The following is a 23,150-nucleotide window of genomic DNA, read 5'->3' as shown; positions in this document are numbered from 1 at the left end:
GAAACTCAAGTGGGCCCAACCACATGGAAAAGCAGGACTCATGAGTGGCCTGGGGGCAGATGATGGACAGTGCGGATGACACACACAAAAACAACGATGGGCCCAACACCTGCAGTACTAAAATCGCAGTCTCGTGTGTCATATAATTCTCACGAAGGATCCTCCTCAGAAGAAAAACCCTTTTTTCCGCCCCTTTCGCCATCGGCAGGTCACGAGAATCGGTGGTTCCCACCCCGTCCGAAGGGCGCCCTTCGTCTCTCTCGTTTTAGGGTTTCAGCTGCGGCACCACCATACCATCACCATGTCCGGACCTGGCATCCATCCATACCATCAGCAGTGGGCCCCATCACCAGCCCCACCACCACCTCCCCCTCCTCCCGCAATCCCAGTCGAAAATCCTAACGCCGGCCGCGCTCCCACAGATGAGGTACTACTTAATTCGGTGTTCTCCCTTTTCCTTTTTCCTTTTCTCCTCACATCTTCTTGCATCCAAGCCCCAGAGGAATCGAATCCAACGGCTGCTATTTGTTTCACCAGGTCCGTACAATCTTCATCTCGGGCCTACCTGAAGACGTGAAGGAGAGGGAGCTCCTGAACTTGCTGAGGTGGCTTCCAGGCTACGAGGCTTCTCAGGTGAACTTCAAAGGAGAGCAGCCCATGGGATTTGCGCTCTTCTCCACGGCCCAGTTTGCAATGGCCGCGAGGGATGCACTTCAGGTAATGGAACAGAGTCCCCAATTGTTGCTACTGTTTCTGCATAAATCAAGATAGAGGAGGCGATCTGTGCCGATCATTGGGTGGGGCGCACTGTGAAGATGCGCTGGCCTGAAGATAACGAGCTTCTGCTTGCCAGATAGACCACACTGTAGTTAAAATGAAAGAAAATGACCAACGGTCTATATTCATCGCACATTTGTGCCACACTTGGTGCATGAGGCCTGGATCTCAGTGACATGTCGGATGGGCTGCCTCTTTAGTCTCCATTTGTGTGGTTTGCCTTTGTATTTTTTCTTGTTCGCGATAAAGTGAGTTCATGGATGAACAGATGGATTTTATTATTTGGATGTTCAGGAGATGGTTTTCGATACGGAGGCCAAGTCTGTTTTGCATACGGAGATGGCAAAGAAGAATCTTTTTGTCAAGAGAGGTGCGTTTACTTGTATTCGGTAATCAATTGTGGCCACATTTGGACGTGCAAGTGAGTTTGGTCTCAAGTTGTTTAGTTTAATAAAGAGGAAATGGCAAAGAGTAGTGATGTTTGCTTGTATTCACGATGGGGAAGTGACCTTTGAGTTGAAATTATTTTTCTTTCAAGCCCAAAAAGAAAGTAAGTACAATCGCAATGATGGTTTATAGAATTGATTTGAGTATACGATGGTGTTTTATGGTGTCTTGTGTCTCTTTCTGCCAATATCGTTTATTTGATGGTTGTTGTTGCGAAGGTGGGGTGGATTCAAAGGAACTTCTTTGGGAAAGGAATGGTTTGGGTTTATGTTCCATTTAATGATCTGGGATGAGGTGAAAAGGTAGATGAGTGATGGTGGTTTAGGAATGGAGAAGATTAAAGAGAGAAGTTAGGCCATAATTAACTGGTGGTGGAGGTAATGCGAGGAGCCTTTGTTCCTATGGAGATTAGAGACGCGATTTCATGGAACATGGGGAATGTAGTGGTGGTCGTTTATTGGGGGTGTTCCCTCTACTAGGTCGAAGGTGTCGACAAAAGTTAGAAATAAGGTGGTTTAAGATCAGGGAAAGGTTAAATAGAAAGTTTGGCCTCATTAGGTGTTGGTGGAGGTACAGGGAGGAGCCTTTACCCTATGGAGACCAGAGAGTTGATTTCATTGAAATATGTAGAATCTGGAGGTAGGTGGTTTCTTGGGTTCCCTTGGGTGGTTTGAGCTGGAGGTGTGGAGAGAAATAAGCAAAATGGGAAGGAATAGTGATAATCCAAATGTGGATATTGCTACTAGAGTTGGTTGAGAACTGAGAATGGCATGCATTTATTATCAATAAAGGGAAAATGATTCAATGTTGGTTAGGCCACTGGATTGATGGTAGCCCTCTAGTGGCCGTAGATCTAGATCCTCTCTCTCAATTTGAATAAGGAGGAGAAAGTTTCTGGTGTTGTGAAATGCCGGGTGGAAACATTGTTTGGAATATCAAGTATGGATGGATCCATCTGATGGTGAGTTTATCTTATTCGAAAGCATCATGAGCTTCTTCTGCAATGCAACCCATGGATATGGATCAAATAATCTCAAAGGATGATAGCGGAAATGTTGGAAATGGAGGAGTTACCGCTAATCGGTTTTGAGCAAATTCTACTCAAGGCCAGTGGAAACCTGAAATTCTTAAAAAATTGACTCCAAGGGTTCATTTGAACTAGGGGCATGTGGATGCTCTCATTGTTGTCAAATAGCATGAGTGATCATATGTGACCCGAGGGTGTTGTGTGCATATGCGATTGCATAATCGCACATGCCATCACACAACCCCCCAAAAAATGTACATTTTTTAATGGCACAAGTGATCGCATGAGCCATTGCATATTCCATCCCATAATGGCATAAGCAATTGCATAATCGCATATGCCGGGCATAATGCCCAATGGTCATAAAACCGTGTATGCGATTATGGCATATGCAATATAAGCTCCCAAAATGGCATATGTGATTGCATATGCAAACACTAGATGCTTTGGATATTCAATTACTAGGTATTATAATTATTGGTAGTTGTAACTGCTGGTAATTATAATTTCTTTGTTTGGGCAACTTCTTGTAAGAGGAATTGTGATTCCTAGAAATCACAATGCTTGTGTTCGGTTGGCTTACAAGTTTGGAATCATCCATGCATTGTTTATTTATCTAAGAAATGTCCAGGTTAAATGAACAAGTGTGGCCCACTCCATCTATTGATCAACCACAATTCTCAATGTCAATTGTATGTTATGCAATCAAATTGATGAGTGGATTGGATGTTGCTCATGTGAGATAATTTGGACCTGTGATCCACAATGGCTAGAGAAATGAGTGGCCTATATTGGCCACACTTTTAATCATTGATTTAGACTGTCCATCATTTAGTTCTCACCCTTGATCACACATCCTGCAGAAAATCACTTTTTGTAAAATCCTAATTGCCAACTCCATCCCTCTCACTCTCTTCGATGTTGTGATGTGCCCCAAGGCCCCCAACCTTCTAGCCCTCCCCTCTCTTCTACAGTGCAGACACTCCCATTCTCTTTTATGGCACCAACGCTCCCATGATATGAAAGTTGAGCATTGGGCCTCTAGAGAGAGAGAGAGAGAGAGAGAGAGAGAGAGAGAGAGAGAGAGAGAGAGGGTTTGGTTCCTTCTTATTTTCCCTTTTATGCCTCCGAATATGGTGTATAGGTTTCGTATGGTCATTACGTGCTATGAGGTAGTGTCAGGGTTAAAGGTAAATTTAGACAAGAGTGAGATGTTGGGAATCGAGATGCATAATGAGGAGTTGGAACCCTTAGCAAGAGGTGTTTGGTAGCAAGATGGGATCGTTTCCTTTGAGATATTTGGGTTTGCAAGCCTCCTAAGCCTTTGTGGGACAGTGATAAAATGATTCGAAAGTTAGAGAGATGGAAAAGTAGTTATTTGTCATTTTGGAGGACAGTTAATTGTCATCAAATCTGCACTTTCTAATATGCCCCTTTACTTCATGACCCTTGGCAAGGCTCGGAAGATAGGATAAATTCATCTTTTGGCTTGGGAGGAGGTCTAGAGGGGCTTGTCGCTATGAATTTAACGCTCTTGGGCAAGTGGCGGTGGCAGTTCGGTTTGGACGTTAATGCTTTATGGAGAAGATTTATTGCCTCTAAATACAGAAGCAAGTTTGGGGATTGGTGGACTAGAGACTCTTTGCTCTATAGAGTGTAGAGCTGGGCATCGAACCGAGTCGGATCGGATTGGGTCCAACTTGACTCGGTTTGAAATTTATATGGCCTGACCCGAACTTGATATGATCCGGGATCGAGTCCGGGTTATCTGACTCGAACCGATCCGAACCACTGTTGGCCTGATTCGATCTGAGTTCGACTCGGTCAGGAAAATCGAGTTGGATTGGATTGGGCATGGTTCGGATCAAGCCAGGGCTGGACCACCCGACCACTGCTGGACTTGCGCCACTCGACCATTGCCGGACCACTCGACCACTGCCCGACCACCGTCGAGCTAGGACTGCACCACCCGACTACTATTGGACCTTTGTCGAGCCAGTGCGGTCCACCAGCGAGTCACTGGCTCGAAACTACATTCCTATAAAAAAATCACCAAATAACTTACCGGATCGAGCTTGGAGGATTGGACGAGTTGCTGGTGGGTGGGTTTGGAGTTCGGATCGAGCGCGATTGTTAGAGAAGATGAGATGGGTGGTTAGGGTTTAGAGAAGAGGGACTTGGGTTAAAAGAAATAAAAATAAAAAACAATGCAAACTTGATTCGAATAAGATAGGTACGACCGGACGAGTTGCTGACTTGCCGGGCTGAGCGGTGGTGGACGGGTGAGTTCGAATAGAGATTTGAAGAAGAAGAAGAGAAGGTTCGTTTGTTTGTTCGTTTGGTTTCGGGACGGGTAGGGTAAGAAAGAGGGGTAAAAGTAATATTTTAGGGTAAAAATTTATATATATATAGCACCCGCTCCGGATCGGGTCGGGTCTATCCGGATCGGGTTTCAGATTGGATCGGTCCAGATTGACCAGGATCCGAACTCGATCCGAAAAACTGTCGGATCTGAATGACCCTACTCGATCCGCATCGATCTAGGCCGTGAGTTCGGTTCGAATCGGGTCGGATCCATCGGATCAGGTTAGACATGCCCAGCTTTAATAGAGTGTCAGCTTTGTGGCAGGGAGTGAATAGTGCGAAAGTCAAATTTGAGGAGGGAATTTGCTTTATTGTTTGGTGATGATGCTTACATTAGATTTTGGAAGGATGTTTGGCCATTGGAAGTCCCCTTGATGGTTGAATTCGTGTCGATTGATGACATCTCGATTGTGGATTGTTAGGCAGCTGGCGGACCCTCGGTGGTGTGGTTGTTTTCATGTCGTCACAATTTGTCAGACGATGAGTTTGAAGATTTTCTCTTCTTTAGATAATTCTTTTTTTAGCCTAGTGAGTCGGGAGCAGGATAAGATGATGTGGCGCAAGGAGTGCTCGGGTCGTTTTTCGGTTTCCTCCTATAAGTTGATTTGTCTTTAGTTGGGCGAGGGTCATTATCCGATGGCCATGTCGTGGCACTATGGGCCCCTTCGAAAGTGGCGGCCTTTGCTCGGTTAGTTGGTAGGAAGAGAGTCTTGACCGTTGACAATCTGTGGAAAAAAGAATGGTGATTAGAGCTAGGCATGTCTGGCCTGATTCGGTGGATCCGACCTGGTCTGAACTGAACCGACAGCTTGGACCGGTGCGGATCGAGTAGGGCCATTCAGATCCGATAGTTTTTCGGATCGAGTTCGGATCGTGGTCAATCCGGACCGATCCGATTCGATCCGATTCGACCCGATCTGGAGCGGGTACTGTATATATAAAATTTATTACTTTTAACCCTTTCTTACCCTACCCATCTCGAAACCGAACGAATGAACGAACGAACCCTCTCATCTTCTTTAAATATCGACTCGAACTCACCCGTCCACCGCTCAACTTGGCAAGTCGGCAACTTGTTCGGCCGTCCCTATCTTCTTTGAATCAGGTTTGTATTATTATTATTTTATTTTTTTGATTTCTTTTACCCTAAGTCTCTCATCTCTAAACCCTAACCACCCATCTCCTCTTTTCCAATAGCCGCACTCGATCTGAACTCTGAACCCATCCATCAGCAACTCGTCCGGTCCTCCAAGCTCGATCCGGTAAGTTATTTGGTGATTTTTTTTTTTTAAATTTTTAAAAATGGGGATGTAGTTTCGAGCCAGTGGCTCACTGGTGGACCGCACTGGCTCGATGGAGGTCCGACAATGGTCGGGTGGTGCGGCCCTGGCTCGACGGAGGTCCAACAGTGGTCGGGTGGTCCGTGCCCAATCCGATCCGACTCGGTTTTCCTGACCGAGTTGGACTCGGATTGGATCAGGCCAGCAGTGGTTCAGATTGGTTCGAGTTAGATGACCTGGACTCGATCCCGAATTGGATCGAGTTTGGTTCAGGCCATGTAGATTTCGGACCGAATCGAGTTAGACCCAATTCGATCTGACTCGGTCCGATGCCCAACTCTAGTGGTGATCCCAAATATCCGCATCTTATGCACGAATAGTGAGGAGTCTATTGATCATTTGTTGTTCATTGTCCTTTCACGAGGGGGGTTAGGGGTTGCGTCCTGTCTTGCTTCAAGGTGCAGTGGTCCATGCTTGTGTCGGTGGATAGTTTTTTGGAGGCAGGTCATGGGGTGTCTATTGGGGATCAAGCTTGGAGGGAATGGAGGTTGCTACTTTTTGTGGTTCTATTGTTGGTGTGGGGGTAAGGGAATGGGAGATGCTTCAACAACACTAGTAATGATGTTGCGATGGTTATTCAGAAGGCAAAATCTCTTGTATTTGAGTGGGCTTATTGTATTTCTTGTTTGAAAGATTGTATTTTGCTTTTGGCTTGTTAGAGTTGTAAGCTTTTGGGCCAAGCTGGCGCCCTCTTAATAAAATTCCCTTTTATCTTTCAAAAGAAAAGTACCTTAATAGGGTGTGTTTGAATGCTTTACAATTCTCTCCTTTTGGATTTTATGAGTCCATGTTGTTTCTACACATTTAATATCTATGGACTAACCCAATGTGAATTGACATGAGCTGGACTTGGCTAGTAAAATCATGATAAATGGTCATTTGAGTGGGCTTGGGCAATGCTTTGAAAATATTTGGACATGGCTGGGCTTGGTTAGTCTAAAGGATTTCAAGTTCTGCTTGGGCAACATGAAGTCCGACTTGCCTGGCCCGTTGACAGTTATATTGGTACTTTAGGACTTGACCTGTTGACAACCATATTGCTTTGAAATCCAATGGGCAAATTTGAAAAGATTTAGTCTTGAAGGCTCCAATCCCTCCTAAAGTGCAAGCCTTGCTTGGCTTGCTAAAGCCACTAAAATTCCTATGGTCAACGAATTGAAGAAACACAAGATGCAAATGCTAAATATGTGTTTCCTGTTGCAGGAAGTGGAAACTATTAATAATTCATTTCTTCATTGTGGCATGGTGTGGGACATTTGGTGCTTTTTTTTTTTTTTTTTTTTTTTAATGGTTTGAGGTTGATTGCATATCCTTTGCTTAGGTTGCATGACTGGATGGAGAGTTGATGCAGGACAGAAGGCCTAAACTAGGATGATGCAAATAAATTAATTAACGGATTACCATAATAAATCAATGATAAAATAAAGCCAATCTACCACAAATTTAGAGAAATTAAATATTCTATTAAGCTCCAAGCTCAAGACCCACATCACAATCCCGCAAAATAGATCCTTAAGGCTATTGATTGGACATGGCCCAATGGAAGGTAGAATGTCCATCTAGTATAGGATTTGTTCTAGATTCGAGAATTTACTTGCGCTTTGCTAGGGTTTGAATGGATTAGGGTTTAGGTTTGGAAATCAAAAAATTGAGAATTTATGGTTTTATAAAGGTTGGGGTTAGGGTTATGGTTTTATAAAATAGAGAAGAAGAGAAAATGATCAATGAGGGGGAGAACGTTTGGCTGTACGGACAGGTCCGTGTAGTGTATGGGCACGTTCGTACAGTTGTACGGACTGTGGTAAGACCGGGTCAGTTTGGTCAGTGATGAGTTGGGTTGATGAAGGTGGAGTTAGGGTTTGAGAAAGGAGAGAAAAATATTCAATGGGGAAAAAGTTTGAGAGAGAAGAAAGAAATACCTTGATATGAATACGAAAGATAACTTGGAATCACTCCAATGGCTTCACACCAAATTCCATTCAAAGGAAGTTTTCTTGTTCAAAAGAAGCAGTGTAGAGAAGTTTAATTCAATATGTTAATAATCTCAAGCCTCAAGTTTTAAACAAGTATATATAAAAAACCTAAGCAACCCCTAAGTCTAGAATTATTCTTGATCGTCCGAATCTATTAATGGTCAAGATTAAAACATAAATCTCTAATAACCTAAAATAGAACCGAAAATAAAACAGAAATAAAGATGTGCCACACGACACGAGGATGATCTCCAACATGCAACAGGTATGTCCACATGTGCACACGTGATCGACGACCTGGATGAATGTGGTCCAACATGTCCATGGCTCGGATGTGCAGACTAGAGTGTTTGTACACCTAAACTAGCCTATGAACATATTTAACGGTCTGGATCACCAAATTGATTTGTTCAAGATATCCAACGGCACAGTTTAACGTTTGTAACGTCCAGATGTGGTCCAGGTCAGGCTGGGTGACGTCCAAACAGTCCAAAGATGTATCAATCAGTTCCAAATAAGCATCCTACATGCATCTTCCTAGCGTGAGGTCTTTAAAGATGTATAACTATGCATGTGGAGTCTTTAATGCGGTTAAGAACTCGAATTGGGTCCATTGGGTCCCATGTAATAATCATCCAACGATAATGAAGCTAGTGCTGGGGCCTAAGCTCTCCTCTTCCTTCGATAAACTCGTGTAGGTGCTCGGATGCCCTCATCAAGAGTGGGTCCGTTTCATCATAAAAGGGACCTTTGGCAGATGCTTCACTGTGGTGTCATTTGAGGGCCCAGTCTACCCTCTTACTGGGTGAAACAAAAAAGGACGGTGGGCATGGAGGTAGAGAAACCTCTGGGTGTTCAAACTGCAAAGGGGAGTCAAAATTGATTGACTCTACAAAGCATAGCATTGGCTTGTACATTGTGGCTTGGTGCTCGCTTCTTTGGAGTTTAGAGGTTACTTGTTTAATGATGTTATGTGTATCTAGAAGGGGATATTTAATGGACCTTGAGCTCATCTTGCCTTTTTCTTTGTTAGCTCGGAGGACCCACCTAGGGGAGGGTAGGCAAGAGCAGTGTTTTAAATATCAACGATATTAGCTGATATATCCCACGATATTTCTTGTATCCCACTTGTGCGATACGAAACACATAAGTAGTGGGATATATCCCACATGTTTGATCTGGTGAGCGTTTTTTATTTTTGATTTTTGATTTTTTTTAAAATGTAAATCGTGTTAAGTCAGTATCGATCGAATTCTTACAAATCCATGTCGTTTCGTGTTTTACATGAAAAGTCATGGATTGGGAGCTTCAATTGGAGATTTAGAGGAGATGGACCGAGTTGTGGAAAATTGAAAAAAATTAAAAATTTCCCAATTTCTTGTAAATTGGTTGCAATCTTTGTGTCCAAACATAAAACCAAACATGTATATAACCTGATTTAGGGCCTGTTTGGCCACTTGCATTAGGTGGGATTAAAGTGGATGGAATTGAAAAAGTGACAATTAATGCATGTGTAAGGTATTGTCTGTGGATTTGGTATATCCCATGCTTTTTAATGCCATGTTTGGAAGATATGGGATTACCTTTTATCCCGCGGGATTGAAGTAAAGTCATGTTTGGAAAAGATACCATGGGATTGCAAAAGTCATTTTGCAAATACCCTCGGGATTGCTAAACTCATGTTTGCGGCCCTTTTTGATTTAAGTAGAAAATATCCACGCCGTTCATTCATTTCCCCTCTGTTTATTCTACGGCATGATCCCAAAAAATGAGGCAGGTCACAAATCCACTGGACCGCACCAGAGGATGCAGCGTTTCAGTCCCGGTTGTGGTCCATTCCATTCCTTACTCAACTTCATTTTTCGGTAGATGCCCGGAAATGAACCAAACATCATTTTGTACGGGATGGATTCCACCATTATCATCATGGTAGGACCCACGGAGCCTGCCCTTTTCACTCACCAACGTAGGATGCAAACCACCGTGCCTTTGGGTGAATAATTGCGGGATTCTCCCAATCCATGGAGGATCGCCAAATCCATGCCCTCGTCCCGCGGTTTGGGCGGGAGACCCAAAGATTCCAATTCAATGTTTGAGATATCTCCTCCAAACATACACTGCCAGTGGATTAGATGAGACGACTAATGCAATCCCATCTAATCCTACCTAATGCACGTGGCCAAACGGGCCCTTAGTGATTCTTCTTTTTCTTTTGAATGTGTTGCTTGTGTTTCCACACGTCTTATTACATTTACAAATTATATGAATAAACTTTGAATATACTCGCATCAATTCAGTTAGACAATGCATAGATTAGGACCCCATACAAAGAAAACCTATTGTGTACACTTGTTTTTTGTAATGTTTTGATTTGTAAGTGTGTATTGATGTCTTTTTTAACAATCACTGAAATTTCATTGAAAAATTCGACCAATATCCAATGTTTCCCCATGTTTCCAACAACAACGATACATTACGTGATACAACCGATATATCCCATGCGATAACCGACACGTATCTGTATCCCAAGGGTGCGATACATAATGCGATACCGATATTTCGAACACTAGGCAAGAGAGCTCAAAGCTTGCTCATTTCCTTAGTAGGGATACGTCTCTACCAACTTGTCTAATGAGCCAAAGACCATCTTGCTTGTTTTTTCTTCCGTTACTTGGCTTGCTCTAGTTTTTAGAGTTTGTTGTTGGGCTAGATTAAGTGACGAGTTGGTCACTTGAGTGAGAAGTGGCCCGCTTGTTTGGGCTGTTTTGCCACATGTTTCCCTTTTCTTTTTTTATTATATTTTTGTCGCTATTAAAAAAATTCATTTCAAGGGGTATGGTTGGACTTGTGGATCCCAAAATACAACCAGTCGTTAATCAAGCCCATCCAATTGGATTGGTGGCCCCACAGTCCAATTGGTATGCTGCATCATTCCTGATCAGTCATTTAGGCCTTAATTCGGTACAGTATAACCATCACAGTCCTTGGTCTAATCCAGATGGTCGATCAGGTAAATCTGGACATTTGATGTGGTTCAAATCTTCAATCGGGATGGTTTAATGATCCAGATCTGCATCCATACAGTTGGATAAGCCTGACCTGTAGTTTGGACCCATGTATGGGCCTGATCTGCACCAATCTGCAATCTGATGGCCCAAGCTTTGACCTGTTATGGGACCACTCTAGATCTCCTACTGGAATTCATATAGTCAGAAGGCCCTGCAAAAGCTATTGCTGGTATTTGTCAATTGCAAGATTCAAATTGGATGTCTTCAATCATCTGATAGGGAGATATGGGAAAAGCTACTGTGTGTGTGTGTGTGTGTGTGTGTGTGTGTGTGTAATCGACAACAAAAGATTTTGTTTGGAAGAAAATAGTAACGGTTATCCATTAAGGCAATGGATAACTGCGTCCAATTACAAGAGGTGGCTGACAAATTCCCTCTTTGGTAAGAGTATCTGTTAATGGATTCTCTAGAAGCAAGCCTAAAAGCAGTGGCAAAGCAGCAACCCTCGACTTCATCTCATTAACTGTGAAATCTACTTCCACTGGGCACAACTGGAGCAAATGGCCCAAGAAATGGCACTTTCTGAATCACCTTCCACAATGACCGATCTGTAATGGACACCCCGGCCAGTGTGATACCGCAGATACTTTTGCAAACTAGGTTCTGGTACTAATCAATTGGTCCAGTAATCTGTGAGATTTTGCAAGCAATATCCAAACACAATTCAGTCCTTCAGGATCAGTTGAGAGGTGTAAACTAGCATGGACCTTTGCTCGTGTATTTGAAATTTGAAACTTCTACAGTGCAGGCAACTAAAGTTTTGTGTAGCAGTTCAATTTTCATGTTGAGGTAGGTTTGGTTGCTAGAATGCATTAAGCTAAATGAGTTGTTGTTGTGCTGTTTCCTTTTGTGCATAGGTGTGGTTGGTGATTCTAGTTCCTTTGATCAAAGTAAGCGCTTGCGAACTGGTGGTGACTATACTCACACGGGTTATCCAAGTCCCGCTCCTTTTCACCCTGCAGCTCCACCTGTTTGGGGACCCCAAGGGTAAGGATCTATTTTACGATTTACATTGAAGGTAACAGTGTGAAGCATGTATCTGTGATGCTCGATTTGTGGGATAGCAAACCTTTTTGTTATTCAGTTTCGGATGTACCTCATTCAATTGTTTTGCTTTTTTATTTTTTATTTTTTACCTGCAGGTATATTACTCAACCTGCTCCATATGATCCATACGGTGGCTATCCAGTTCCTCAAGTTGCCATGCCTACTCCCGCTCCCTTGCCAGCACCTACTGGTTATGCTCCTGTTCATGTAATGACCATATTCTACTTTTCAGTTTGGCTGCATTTGAAGCCATTTTACTTCATTTTCTTTCTGTTCTCTTCTTCCGCCATCCCTTTGTTAAATTCACAAAGGCATGATCCTCAGTGATCTGCTCTAATTTTGTACCGCTAATTATTGCATGTTAATCAAATCTATGGAGGTTTTCCATCCTATGACACAATTCTATAAACACGAGATCCACTTAATTTCTTTGGATGCTAATCCTGGCTCTCTCTCTCTCTCTCTCTCTCTCTCTCTCTGACGCAGGACAACCCTAATTATGATGCATGCTCATGGAGATAATTAAATAGCGGAAATAAAAGGAATAAATGATCTAAAATTCTAGCAGTAATCATCATAACTGAGAAAATCATAAAGGAAACATGCAATGGAGCGGGCCATCACTACAACCATGGATTATGGAATTCAATTACTACTTAGGTTGGATCCGGCGAGGGATGAGACCTCCCGATCTTGCATAGTCATACCCAATCGATCAATGAAGATCACTAGTCCGAAGAACCAAAAAGTTTTTCGGATTAGGGATTTGAGAATTTGGGGATTTAGGGTTTAGATCGGTTCTCAAGATTTTGATCGAAGAAGGATTAGCCAAAATTGAAAAATAAAAGGAAGAAAATTATTACCTTGAAGAAGTTGGAGGGGCACAAGAAGAAATTAGAAGAAGAAGATCAAGGGGAGAGAAGAAGCACCATTAGAGAGAAGAGAGGAAGGAGGCAACCAAAGGGTTTGCTTTTCATTAATCAATAGTTAAAATTCGAGTTTAGGGCTTTAGCCTACTTAAATAAGCAAATAAAGACATAAAATTACTAAAATACCTCTAGAATAAGCAAATAAAGACATAAAATTACTAAAAGACCCCTAACTAAGTTAAAAACACACAAATAACATAAGTACGGGAAAGTTTGGGCGCTCGGTCTTCTTTCTTTAATCTTCTTTTACATGTGTCTTCCCTGAGTGGAGTCTTCTATATGTCCAATCACATGTGAAAGATCTTCAGCTCCTCAATAGTTGCTTATCCACAAGGACGACACTTGTGGTTGACGCTTTCTTCGTTGGTACACCTTGAATGCGCTTGTGTTCGCATCACTCTCTCTTTTTGGCTGATTGGGGATTGAATGGGGTATTTGATGTGTATATCTTACATTATCTGAACATTGAGGTCTTGGGTTCAATTGAAACTTACTATCTAAAAAGAAGCTTACGTTATCTGGTCCTGCAATATTTGTTGTTTTGGGATGTTTTCTTAAGGTATGACACTGACACCCGATTTTACTTTATGCATGAACTTGTTCATTTGTCTTAGTTAGCTGATGTAGTTTGCCTGAATCTAGGTTGTGTCATTCTATCAAATTGGATAAGGATAAACTGTGCATGACTAAATATTTAAACTATAAAAAATGGCATGCGTATTGCATGGCATCTATGACACACGTGTAGGTATGTATATTTTATATCTAACCTGTAGAGCTAACAACCATTTAATTATCCTACAGTGCATTGTCAGACATTAATATGTGTTAATGTGCATAAAACATGTTTTTTCTTTCTCTGCTCTTGCATACATAAGTTGAAGCTAGCCTAGTTTATGGGGAAGCAATTTGGAGTGCACTTTAAAGGTGCAAACCATGGTTCAAAATCAGCTATGCAAAAAGTTGCAGCCCATCCCTCACCTTTTACATTCCTGCGCTTATCTGTTTATTAATAGGAAGGTCACCTTTCTAGCTAAATGGTTTTGGAGGTTTTGGGAGGAAATGGATAGCATGTGAAGAAATGTGGAGAAATGTTATGTAGAATGAGATGATGGAGTGCATTGGGAAAATGGCAAAAGATGTTAATGGAGTATCGAGAGGAAAAGGAGAATCATATTTAAGAGAACTTGGTGGTGGAATGATGATGTACAAAAAGCTATTCATGAGAAATTGTCATGTTTTTAATCCCGGCAAGGGACTAGAAACAATGAACATTTTGAACAATACATAAATGCGTACGATATGAATCATACGATTCGTATCGCGAATCATATGATTTAGATAACACTGCCCCGGAGGTCTACCACCGAAGCTATTCTCCTACTTTAAACAATTGGTGGAGAAATATAGTGAGAGGAATAAGGATATCCACGTGGCCTTTATTGACTTAGAGAAAGCATATAACAGGGTATGTAGAGAGTTAATTTGGTGGGTGTTAAGAAAGAAAGGGGTTTCAATAGGCGGGGGGTAACAAATTTGAGGACTGCTAGTAGAGAGTAGTGAGTTCGTAGTGACTGTATGCTTGCACTAAGGTCAGCATTGAGCCTGTACCTTTTCGTATTGGTTATGGACAAGTTAACAAGGTATTTGCAAGAAGAGATCTCATGGTGTATGTTTGCAGATGACAATTTTGATTGACAAGGGAAGGTGTAAACGCAAAGTTAGATTTATGGAGGGCTGCTTTAGAATATAAATGATCTAAAATTGGTAGGACTAAAGCAGCATATGGAGTGCAATATTAGTAACAATAGGATTGAAAACGAGGAATTAGTTAAGATTGCTGACCAAGAAGTTTCTCAAAATGACCACTTTCGATACCTTTGGTCAATGATTGATGAGAGTGGAGAGAGATTGAGAAGATTGTTGCCCATAGAATTTAAGCCGGGTGGGTGAAATGGAGATGCGGCTTTGGAGTTTTATGTGATCATTGTGTACCACTCAAGCTGAAAGATAAATTCTATAGGAAAGCTATAAGACCCACCATGCTTTATGGGATGGAGTGTAGTTGAAATGAGGATGTTAAGATGGATGCATGGTATTCAATAACGGTAAAATTTCCCATAACAACCACTGTAATTACCTTTACCATATAGGCTGTAACGGCCATTATGGCCTTTAAAAAAAAAAAAAAAAAAAATATTGTTCCAGCTCCATAATGCATAATGGTTCCAACTGTTACCGTAACATAATCATCTTCGAATACCTTGAATAGATGAGTGGCAAGTCGAGGGATGAAAGAACTAGAAATGAATGTATTTGAGGGAACTTAGGAGTAGTACCAATCAGTAATAAAATGAGGGAAAGTAGAGTTAGATGGTTTGGTCATTTGCAATGGAGACCAAGAACCACACTGGTTTGAAGGGATGAGTTGTTACAAGTTGAAGGCTCTAAAAGGGCAAGGGGAATGCCCAAAAGGGCGTGGATGGAGGTAGTAAGAAAATACTTGATGACCTATGGTCTAACTGAAGGTATGGTTCTAGATAGATTGGAATGGTGGAGTAGAATTCATTTAGCCGACCCACATTTTGGGATTAGGCTTAGATGATGATGATGATGAAATGTGGAGAAAGCCTTTGCTTCTCTTTGGACACCTACCTCCACCCATTTGATGAACTGGTGCTTGTGGTCACACCTTTTCCAAGAAAATCCCACCGGGTTCACCCATTAGGAAAAAGAAAAAGAAAAAGAAAAGGAAAGGAAAAACAGGTAATCACTCTGGTTTCATTCAAGCTGTTTTGGTACTGCAGCTGGAGTCATTAAACATCATGAACTAGACATGTTGTTCTTCAACATTACCAACAATTTTGCACGGTCACGGAATTTTGGGAGGTTCCAATTGCTAGAAAGTCAAAACTCACCAACTCTGACTTTCCATTCCTAAACCATTTTACTCAATCTTTTCTCATGTCAACTTTGGCAGGCACTAGTTTATACACATTGATCAGGCTCATCAATCTGCACCCAACTGCTTTTTTATATATCTATTTTTTGGACAGTAGCAAAGCTTGTTTCATTCTCCAATATTCCACTGTAAGGTTAGGTATCCTAATCCACACTTGTGCATTTGAAGAGTGGTATTGCATAGAAAAAAAAATTCGTAGTCCATGAATGTTAGTCAGTGGTGGCTGTTAATCTATAATCATCTCATTCTCATCACTGAGTTGGATGCGATAGTGACCCGATGAGAGGTAATGGATTCCATAAAACCATGAATAGCCCCTAGTGTCACGGGTGTGGGTTTTAGAGTTCGTTTGGATGCAACTTCTGCAAAAGGGGTTTCCCACAAACCCCTTCTGTCTGTTGACTTCTTGTGGACTCGCTGAAAACCAAATATGGATTTTCAGCTAGTGGGATTTTAGCGCCGATTTCAATGGATGGGGTATCACCATATCAGACAGGGTTTTGTGTAAGTTCATCTAAACACAGATACGGACCTGGGGTTTGGCTCAAAACGGCATTTTGGCATCAAAAGTCCCTTCTGGGGGTGCATCCAGATGGGCACTTAATCACCTCATTAAATCCATTTACTGATGCATTTGGAGAGAATTTCTGGTCTATGGGGACGGTTAGGACGTCATCTATGAATTTGGGGGGTGATAATGACTGGTATCTTAATAATTTAAATACACTGTATGGTCTTAATTACTTGTTATATACCATGAATAATTGTGTCTGATGAAATAGTTTTCTGTTCCATACAATAAATACTAACCACTGTAATACAATTCTTCTACATTCTTCATTGGAAAATGTCAGTATCTTTGTGACAAGGCTACATCAACCAAATAATAGTCAGATTAAGAAAAGTTCCTGAGGCTTGAATTGGTTTTTGTTTTCTGGACCAATGGGAGACTGCCAAGAACAGGACTCAATTATATTATTATAGAAGAGAAAAAAATAATTTCTCCTGTCCTGTCTGGCAATTGTTGAAGTTGATTTTAAAAAAAGGTCAATTCTGTGGTCATCTTTTGAGCAATCCGGAGCTTCATTTTCAGTAAGCCTGGAATATTGCCTCTACTCAAATATTTAGTTTGCCTATGTTGGGAGGCAAAAATTGCCGATGTGTTGGCAAAAGAGGGTGTTAGCTGAGCTGCTCTTTGCATGGATAACTCATTCTATATCTCTTGACTTTTTCTTAGAAAAGTTCCTCAAAATCAAAAAGAAAAGAAAAGATAATAGTTGCTACCCTTCACCGTTGTCATATATCCTGTGGATTTGTGGTCAAATAGTCTCGTGTTATTGTATTTACTGCTGGTTATTGCGTGCACATTTGCTTTTGATAGCAGGTTTCTCTTCAGTCCTGAAAGATCTATCTCATAACCATGCATGTTTGTCATCATCAATTGCATTGTTCAAAGAAATAGCCTGTTGGTCTTCTTTCTCTGCAGAACACAAAAGATAATCCTCCTTGCAATACTCTCTTTATTGGCAACCTTGGAGAAAACATAATCGAGGAAGAATTGAGGGGCCTTTTTAGTGCGTATGAATCCTTACCTCAGAAGCTCAAAATGATCGAATGGTTGCAGTTCATGTTGTTTTACATTTGTGCCAATTATGTTCATGTTTGTTGATGAAACCAATCATGTCTTATGCAGACAACCTGGTTATAAGCAAATGAAGATTTTGCGGCAGGAGAGAAACACGGTGTGCTTCATTGAATTTGAAGTAAGTAAATTAAAAATACACTCCTTTTGCAATTTACCATTTAAATGCCAACCCCAAATTGCTGGCAGAATGGCTGAGATGATGATGGTGAATTAAAATAGAGACCTGATTGCCTACAGGCTATGGCACCACAACTCGTGTTGCTGTACCATCTTTCCAGTTGACTGCCAATTGTGTAGGACATCCTCACCGTGAAAATGGTAGGATGATAAAAAAAAATCCAGCTCATCCACTCTCTAGTTGGGCCATAATGAATGTGGATCCAGACTGTTGGTTGTCCATTCGTTTAAATGGTTTGGCCCATCTGGTGAGCGAACCAGGCTGTTTTTTTGTGCCAGGTGATGTTTGTGGTGGGGCCTACAGTCCTTGTGGTATGGATGTCCTAGACAAGTGGCATGTGGGCTGAAATGTGGTATTGCACCGGAAATTGTGGTGCCATTGCCTGTAGGTGATCAGTTTTCAATAAAATATACTCTTTATGCAATTGCTTTGGTTATGTTATGTTACCATTTAGATAGTCTTAGGTGTTTCTTTGTCAACTATCTCGGTTAAGTGCTGGGCATAACCTATCATTTCATACCTTGCTGTCTTGATTTACATGGTATTTGGACCGTCCCTGCAGGATGTGAACAGTGCAACAACAGTGCACCAGAATTTGCAGGGTGCTGTTCTCCCTAGTTCTGGACGTGGCGGCATGCGAATACAATATCCTTTAATATATAGTGATTTCTGCTGAGTTATTTTGTGGGAAAAGCAAAAAGGAGGTTTGCTATGGTGGTCGCTTGCCCCTTCTGCCCCAGTTGTGGTGATCCAGACCATTTGTATCATATGTCCATAGATGGGCCTCATGCAAAAAGATCCCGCTGGTTAGAGATCCTCTTCTCCATGCTTTTACTGAAATCTGGACCTTTGTTTCTAGCTCACCCTTGGTGTGCACTGTGCAGTTACTATCTCTGATCATCTTTACCATGTGGCCCGTTTATGGAAGGACCGTATGGATGGAGGACATGGATTGCCACATGACAGGGGCACAAGGGATGATGTAGTGTCTCTTAGAAAAGGGTACCACCTTCGTGCTATTTCAGGTTTTTCTGAAGGGTTGGCTTTCATTTGGCTTCACTACTGTAGCATCTGACCAATAATCACCTACTGGTACTCATTGAAAATGAATCATTTTAGTTGACCTGCTTCAGTTATTTTTATTAAGAACTGATCACTGACATACAGTTGTACCATACGGCTCATTTTATAACACCTTCATAATTTTCATTTCAACTTTTGCCCATGAAAATATCATATTTAAGGGCAAAGTGCTTGTAAAGTTGGACTCTAGGTTTTTAAGGGTGTAGAACAATTTGCTTGTTACTGTAGCAGGTCACTGTAGCACAGTACTGTATCATGTGAAAGAAGAGAAGAAAAAGAGAAGGGAAGAGAAAAGAAGAGAAAAGCCCTAATTGAGTTGGACCTCCCCCCCCTCTCCCTTTTATAACTAAACAAATCCAATATGACAAGTATATCCTTTAAGTAACAAAAACAAAAATAGCCAACATATCCTAATTAACATAAACAAAGTATAATAAGAGAATAAGAGCTAGGTGGGCCATATCCACTTCTGTTAACACTCTCCCTCAAGCTGGAACATAGATGTTTTCGGTGCCATTCTTGGCAAATATGTGTTGACTGAGTATGAACAAAGAGCCTTGGTGAATACATTGGCAAGTCGATCCTAAGACCGGATATACGATGTAGAGATTTCACCACTGGAGACCTCATGTATGAAGTGACGATCAACTTCAATATGTTTAGTTCTCTTGTGATAGACTAAGATTGTTTGCAATATGGGATTTTTATTGCTTCCTAATTATGACAATACAACTGTATAGGTAGATTCATTGCAAACCCCATCTCTCTATAACAATTTCTTGATCCACACTAACTCACATGTAGTATGAGCCATTGTTCTATATTCTGCTTCCACGCTTGATCGGGCTACAATAATCTGCTCTTTATTCTCCCACGTAGTTGGATTTCCTCCTACAAATGTGCAGTGCCTAGTAGCAGACTGCCCATCTATTAAAGAATCTGCCCAATCTGCATCAGAGTATCCTATGATTTGAAGATGATTGTTCCATTTGTATAGAATTCCCTAACCTAGTGGTTTTTTAAGGTATCACAAAATTTGAATAAGTATCCATGTGAAGTACCCTCGGAGTGCTTATAAATTGGCTCACTACACTCACAACATAAGATATGTCTGGCCAAACAATGGTTAAATAGATAAGTCTATACACTAGTCTTCTATACCTTCTCAGGTCTTCAAATACATCTCCTTGATCACCAACAAGTTTGTGATTCAAATCTATTGGTGTACCAACTAGTTTAGTACCAAGGAGGCCTATCTCCATGAGCAAATCTAGAACGTATTTCCCTTGAGACAAATTAATTCCTTTCTTTGATATGGGTACTTCTATACCAAGAAAATATTGATGATGACGCATATCTTTAGTGAGAAAATGCCTTTAAATATACTTCTTAAGCTCCTCAATCCCCTTTGCCGTTAAAAATACTTGAACAGACTTGGACCATTGGAGATATTTTGTTCCATATAATTCAATAGAGGTTATTTGGGCCCCTAAAAAAATCAGTTGAATTTATGAATCCAGTTCTTGAATCACTTCTGACTTCATCAAGGACAAGGGACTAGAATATATACCACCAGCTTATACGAATGCGGGTTGACCTTTCACGACTTATGAACACTTGACTTTTATGCTTCATATGGTATGCACACTACAGTTGAAGAGAATAACCAGCCCACATGTCCACACGTTCTAACCAATCACGAGGGTTGATGATCACGAACACTGCATCTGACTAAGGCAGTCAGACCACATGTTCACATATCAAAAAGAAAAGAAACCCTAGGCTTCTTAAAGGATTTTCATCACAAGGATGAGAGAGCTCAAAAATAAAATAAGGGAAAAAGGATAGGGTAGATGGGAGAAAGATGGATTAGATAAGAAACAAGAAAGCTCTGATACCATGTAGAACAATCTGCTCGTACTGTAGCATGGTACTAAAGCAGTATTGTAGCAGGCACTGGAGCACGTGAAAGAAGAGAAGAACAAGAGAAGAGAAAAACCCTGCCCCTAATTGAGTTGGACCTCCCCCTCTCTCCCTTTTTATAACTATACGAATCCAATACGAGTAGTATATTCTTTAAGCAACAAAGCAAAAATACCCAACATATCCTAATTAACATAAACAAAAAACAATAAGAGAAAAAGAGCTAGGTGGGCGATATCCACTTCCGTTAACAAAGGGAAAAGTTCTTGTTAAACTGGGTTGTAGGTTAAACTACAATTGCTGTTTAGTGATCAGTTCTTATATATAATTACATTCTCGAGAAGAAGAAATTTTAAGTTTTTGATAGTGAAAAAGAGAGGAAAAAAAAGCCTTTACCAGATTTTAATGTGTGGAAAGCCAAAAAGGATTTCACATTTTATTGATGAATGCTTATGTTTTTCTGTTTCTTCTGACTGCTGATTGATCTGTATAATTTGATCAATGAGTTGAATGGCGCTGTTGTTTCATAATTTGCTTTGTCATCACTATAATGTTTTATATTGATCTGCGCCTGGTCCAATCAAAGCACTCTTTTCAACTTTTTTGGGCCCACCAAGAGGTCAATGCACACCAATTCCCCACTGTCCATGGATTGTGGGTTGCAACCCTGACATGTGTTTCAAGGTGAGATTTTGAAATCCAATTTTGAAATGTGTGTTGAGTTTTCCTCTCACCACCAGCGGACAGTGGGAAGTCTCTGCAAACTCTGGCATACACTTCACACAAATTTTTTCCATTTTATCATTGTAAATTTTGGATTGGAATATATGTTTTCCCATGTATGCCCTTGACTTCTAGAACATTCTCGAAGAACCCGTTCGGGAGGAGGAAGGATGGAGGCAACGGCATGGTTGCAGCTGCTGAGACTAATGGCGCTCCCACCTATCAGTAGCTGGAAGGGATGTATTCTGCTCTTTTTGCTCCTAATGAAGAATATAAGAATGGACCACATGATGGGCATCATGCCATTGCATCTCATGACATGAATCATCATTAGCATCTCTGCTTGTGTGAATGCACATGGGGATCATGAGTGCCATTGCCATCTTTCATGTGGGTTAAAAAAAAAAAAAAAGGTTACTTGGGGCATTATCTTTGTTGAAGGCGTGCATCGGCATCGGGCAATTCAGTTGAATTGGTCACATTTTGTTCTAAATAGGAAGGTTCATGGGGCACATATCCATTTGCGGATTCATATGCAGGGACATTTGGTCTATGTTTTGCATTGTGACATTAGGGATTATACTTCTAGAGACATACATCTTGCCTTAATCATTTCTCCAGATGGTGTTGAATCTCATTCATGTCACGTGAGACAATTCTTGATCTCATACCATGTCATGACATACTAGTAGCGGGAGAGCCTGGAACATCATCATAAGCTCATCACAATCATTACCATTTCTTGTGCTCACACCAATCATTTATCAACCCATCCAGAGGAATGCCTACCTGCAGTCAGCGTTCTGCAAATTGCATAACACCAAGTGTGGGCAAGTGCTAATGTGCACGAGATCCAATCCGTTTATCTAGTGGGCCTCACTGTGACAAGCCATAGCTGGCCAATTAGGCTGGTCCACTATTTTGGATGCCCATTAGTATATATCATCATCATCATTTATCCCAACTAATTGTCATTGGCTACATGAATCCTGGTCTGCCATTCCACTGTATCAAGGACCATAACTAATGCCCATCATGTCTTTTCTTAATACCTCCACCCATGTCCTTTTTGGGCCTTGCCCTTGCTCTTTTAGAGCCTTCAACTTGGGCCAACTCACTCCTAACCAGAGCAGTTATTGGTCTCTGTTGTACTGGCCTTGCTCTTTACGGGTTTGTGGTAATTCTAAGTTCCCTCAAATGCTTTCATTTCTAATACTATCCTTGTCTTGCCACTCATCCATCTCAATATCCTTATTTCAGCTACTCTCGTTCTACGAACATGTTGTTCCTTGACTGCCAACATTCTATTCCATAAAGCATGGCCGGTCTTATAGCCATCCTATAAAATTCCCCCTTCAGTTTGGTTGGTAAGCAGCAATCACATAAAACTCCAGAGGCACATCTCCACTTCATCCTTTCTAGGAGCAACATTCTTTGCAATCTCTCTGCTCAAGAATTGTCGACTCAAAATATTGAAAATAGTCATTTTGGGTACTTGGTCAGAAATCTTAGCCATTTCTCGGTTCCACTCCTATTGTTACTAAAATTGCATTCCATAACACTGTTGTAGTCTGGCTAATTTTATAGCCTTTAGATTCTAAAGCATCCTTAGCCATAGCTTTGTTAAAAAAAAAAAGTCGACTGGAAAAGGATTACCAATGATC

The 23,150-nt window shown here is 41.2% G+C and overlaps 1 protein-coding gene across 1 annotated transcript; it reads left to right on the top strand.

Moving 5' to 3' along the window:
• The first annotated feature begins 146 nt into the window (after positions 1–146).
• LOC131217126 (uncharacterized) lies at positions 147–22,095 on the top strand. Its single transcript, XM_058211897.1, has 9 exons — positions 147–427; positions 538–717; positions 1,072–1,147; positions 11,854–11,983; positions 12,139–12,250; positions 17,421–17,512; positions 17,628–17,697; positions 18,320–18,404; positions 21,627–22,095. Exons 1-9 carry the CDS (start codon positions 302–304, stop codon positions 21,713–21,715), a joined length of 960 nt encoding a protein of 319 aa, XP_058067880.1. The 5' UTR covers positions 147–301; the 3' UTR covers positions 21,716–22,095.
• Positions 22,096–23,150: the final 1,055 nt, after the last annotated feature.

This window comes from Magnolia sinica, chromosome 10 (genome assembly GCF_029962835.1).
Source record: "Magnolia sinica isolate HGM2019 chromosome 10, MsV1, whole genome shotgun sequence".
Classification (NCBI taxonomy): Eukaryota; Viridiplantae; Streptophyta; class Magnoliopsida; order Magnoliales; family Magnoliaceae; genus Magnolia; species Magnolia sinica.
The sequence above is the reverse complement of the archived record's forward strand: the minus strand, read 5'-3'. Positions and strand labels throughout refer to the sequence as shown.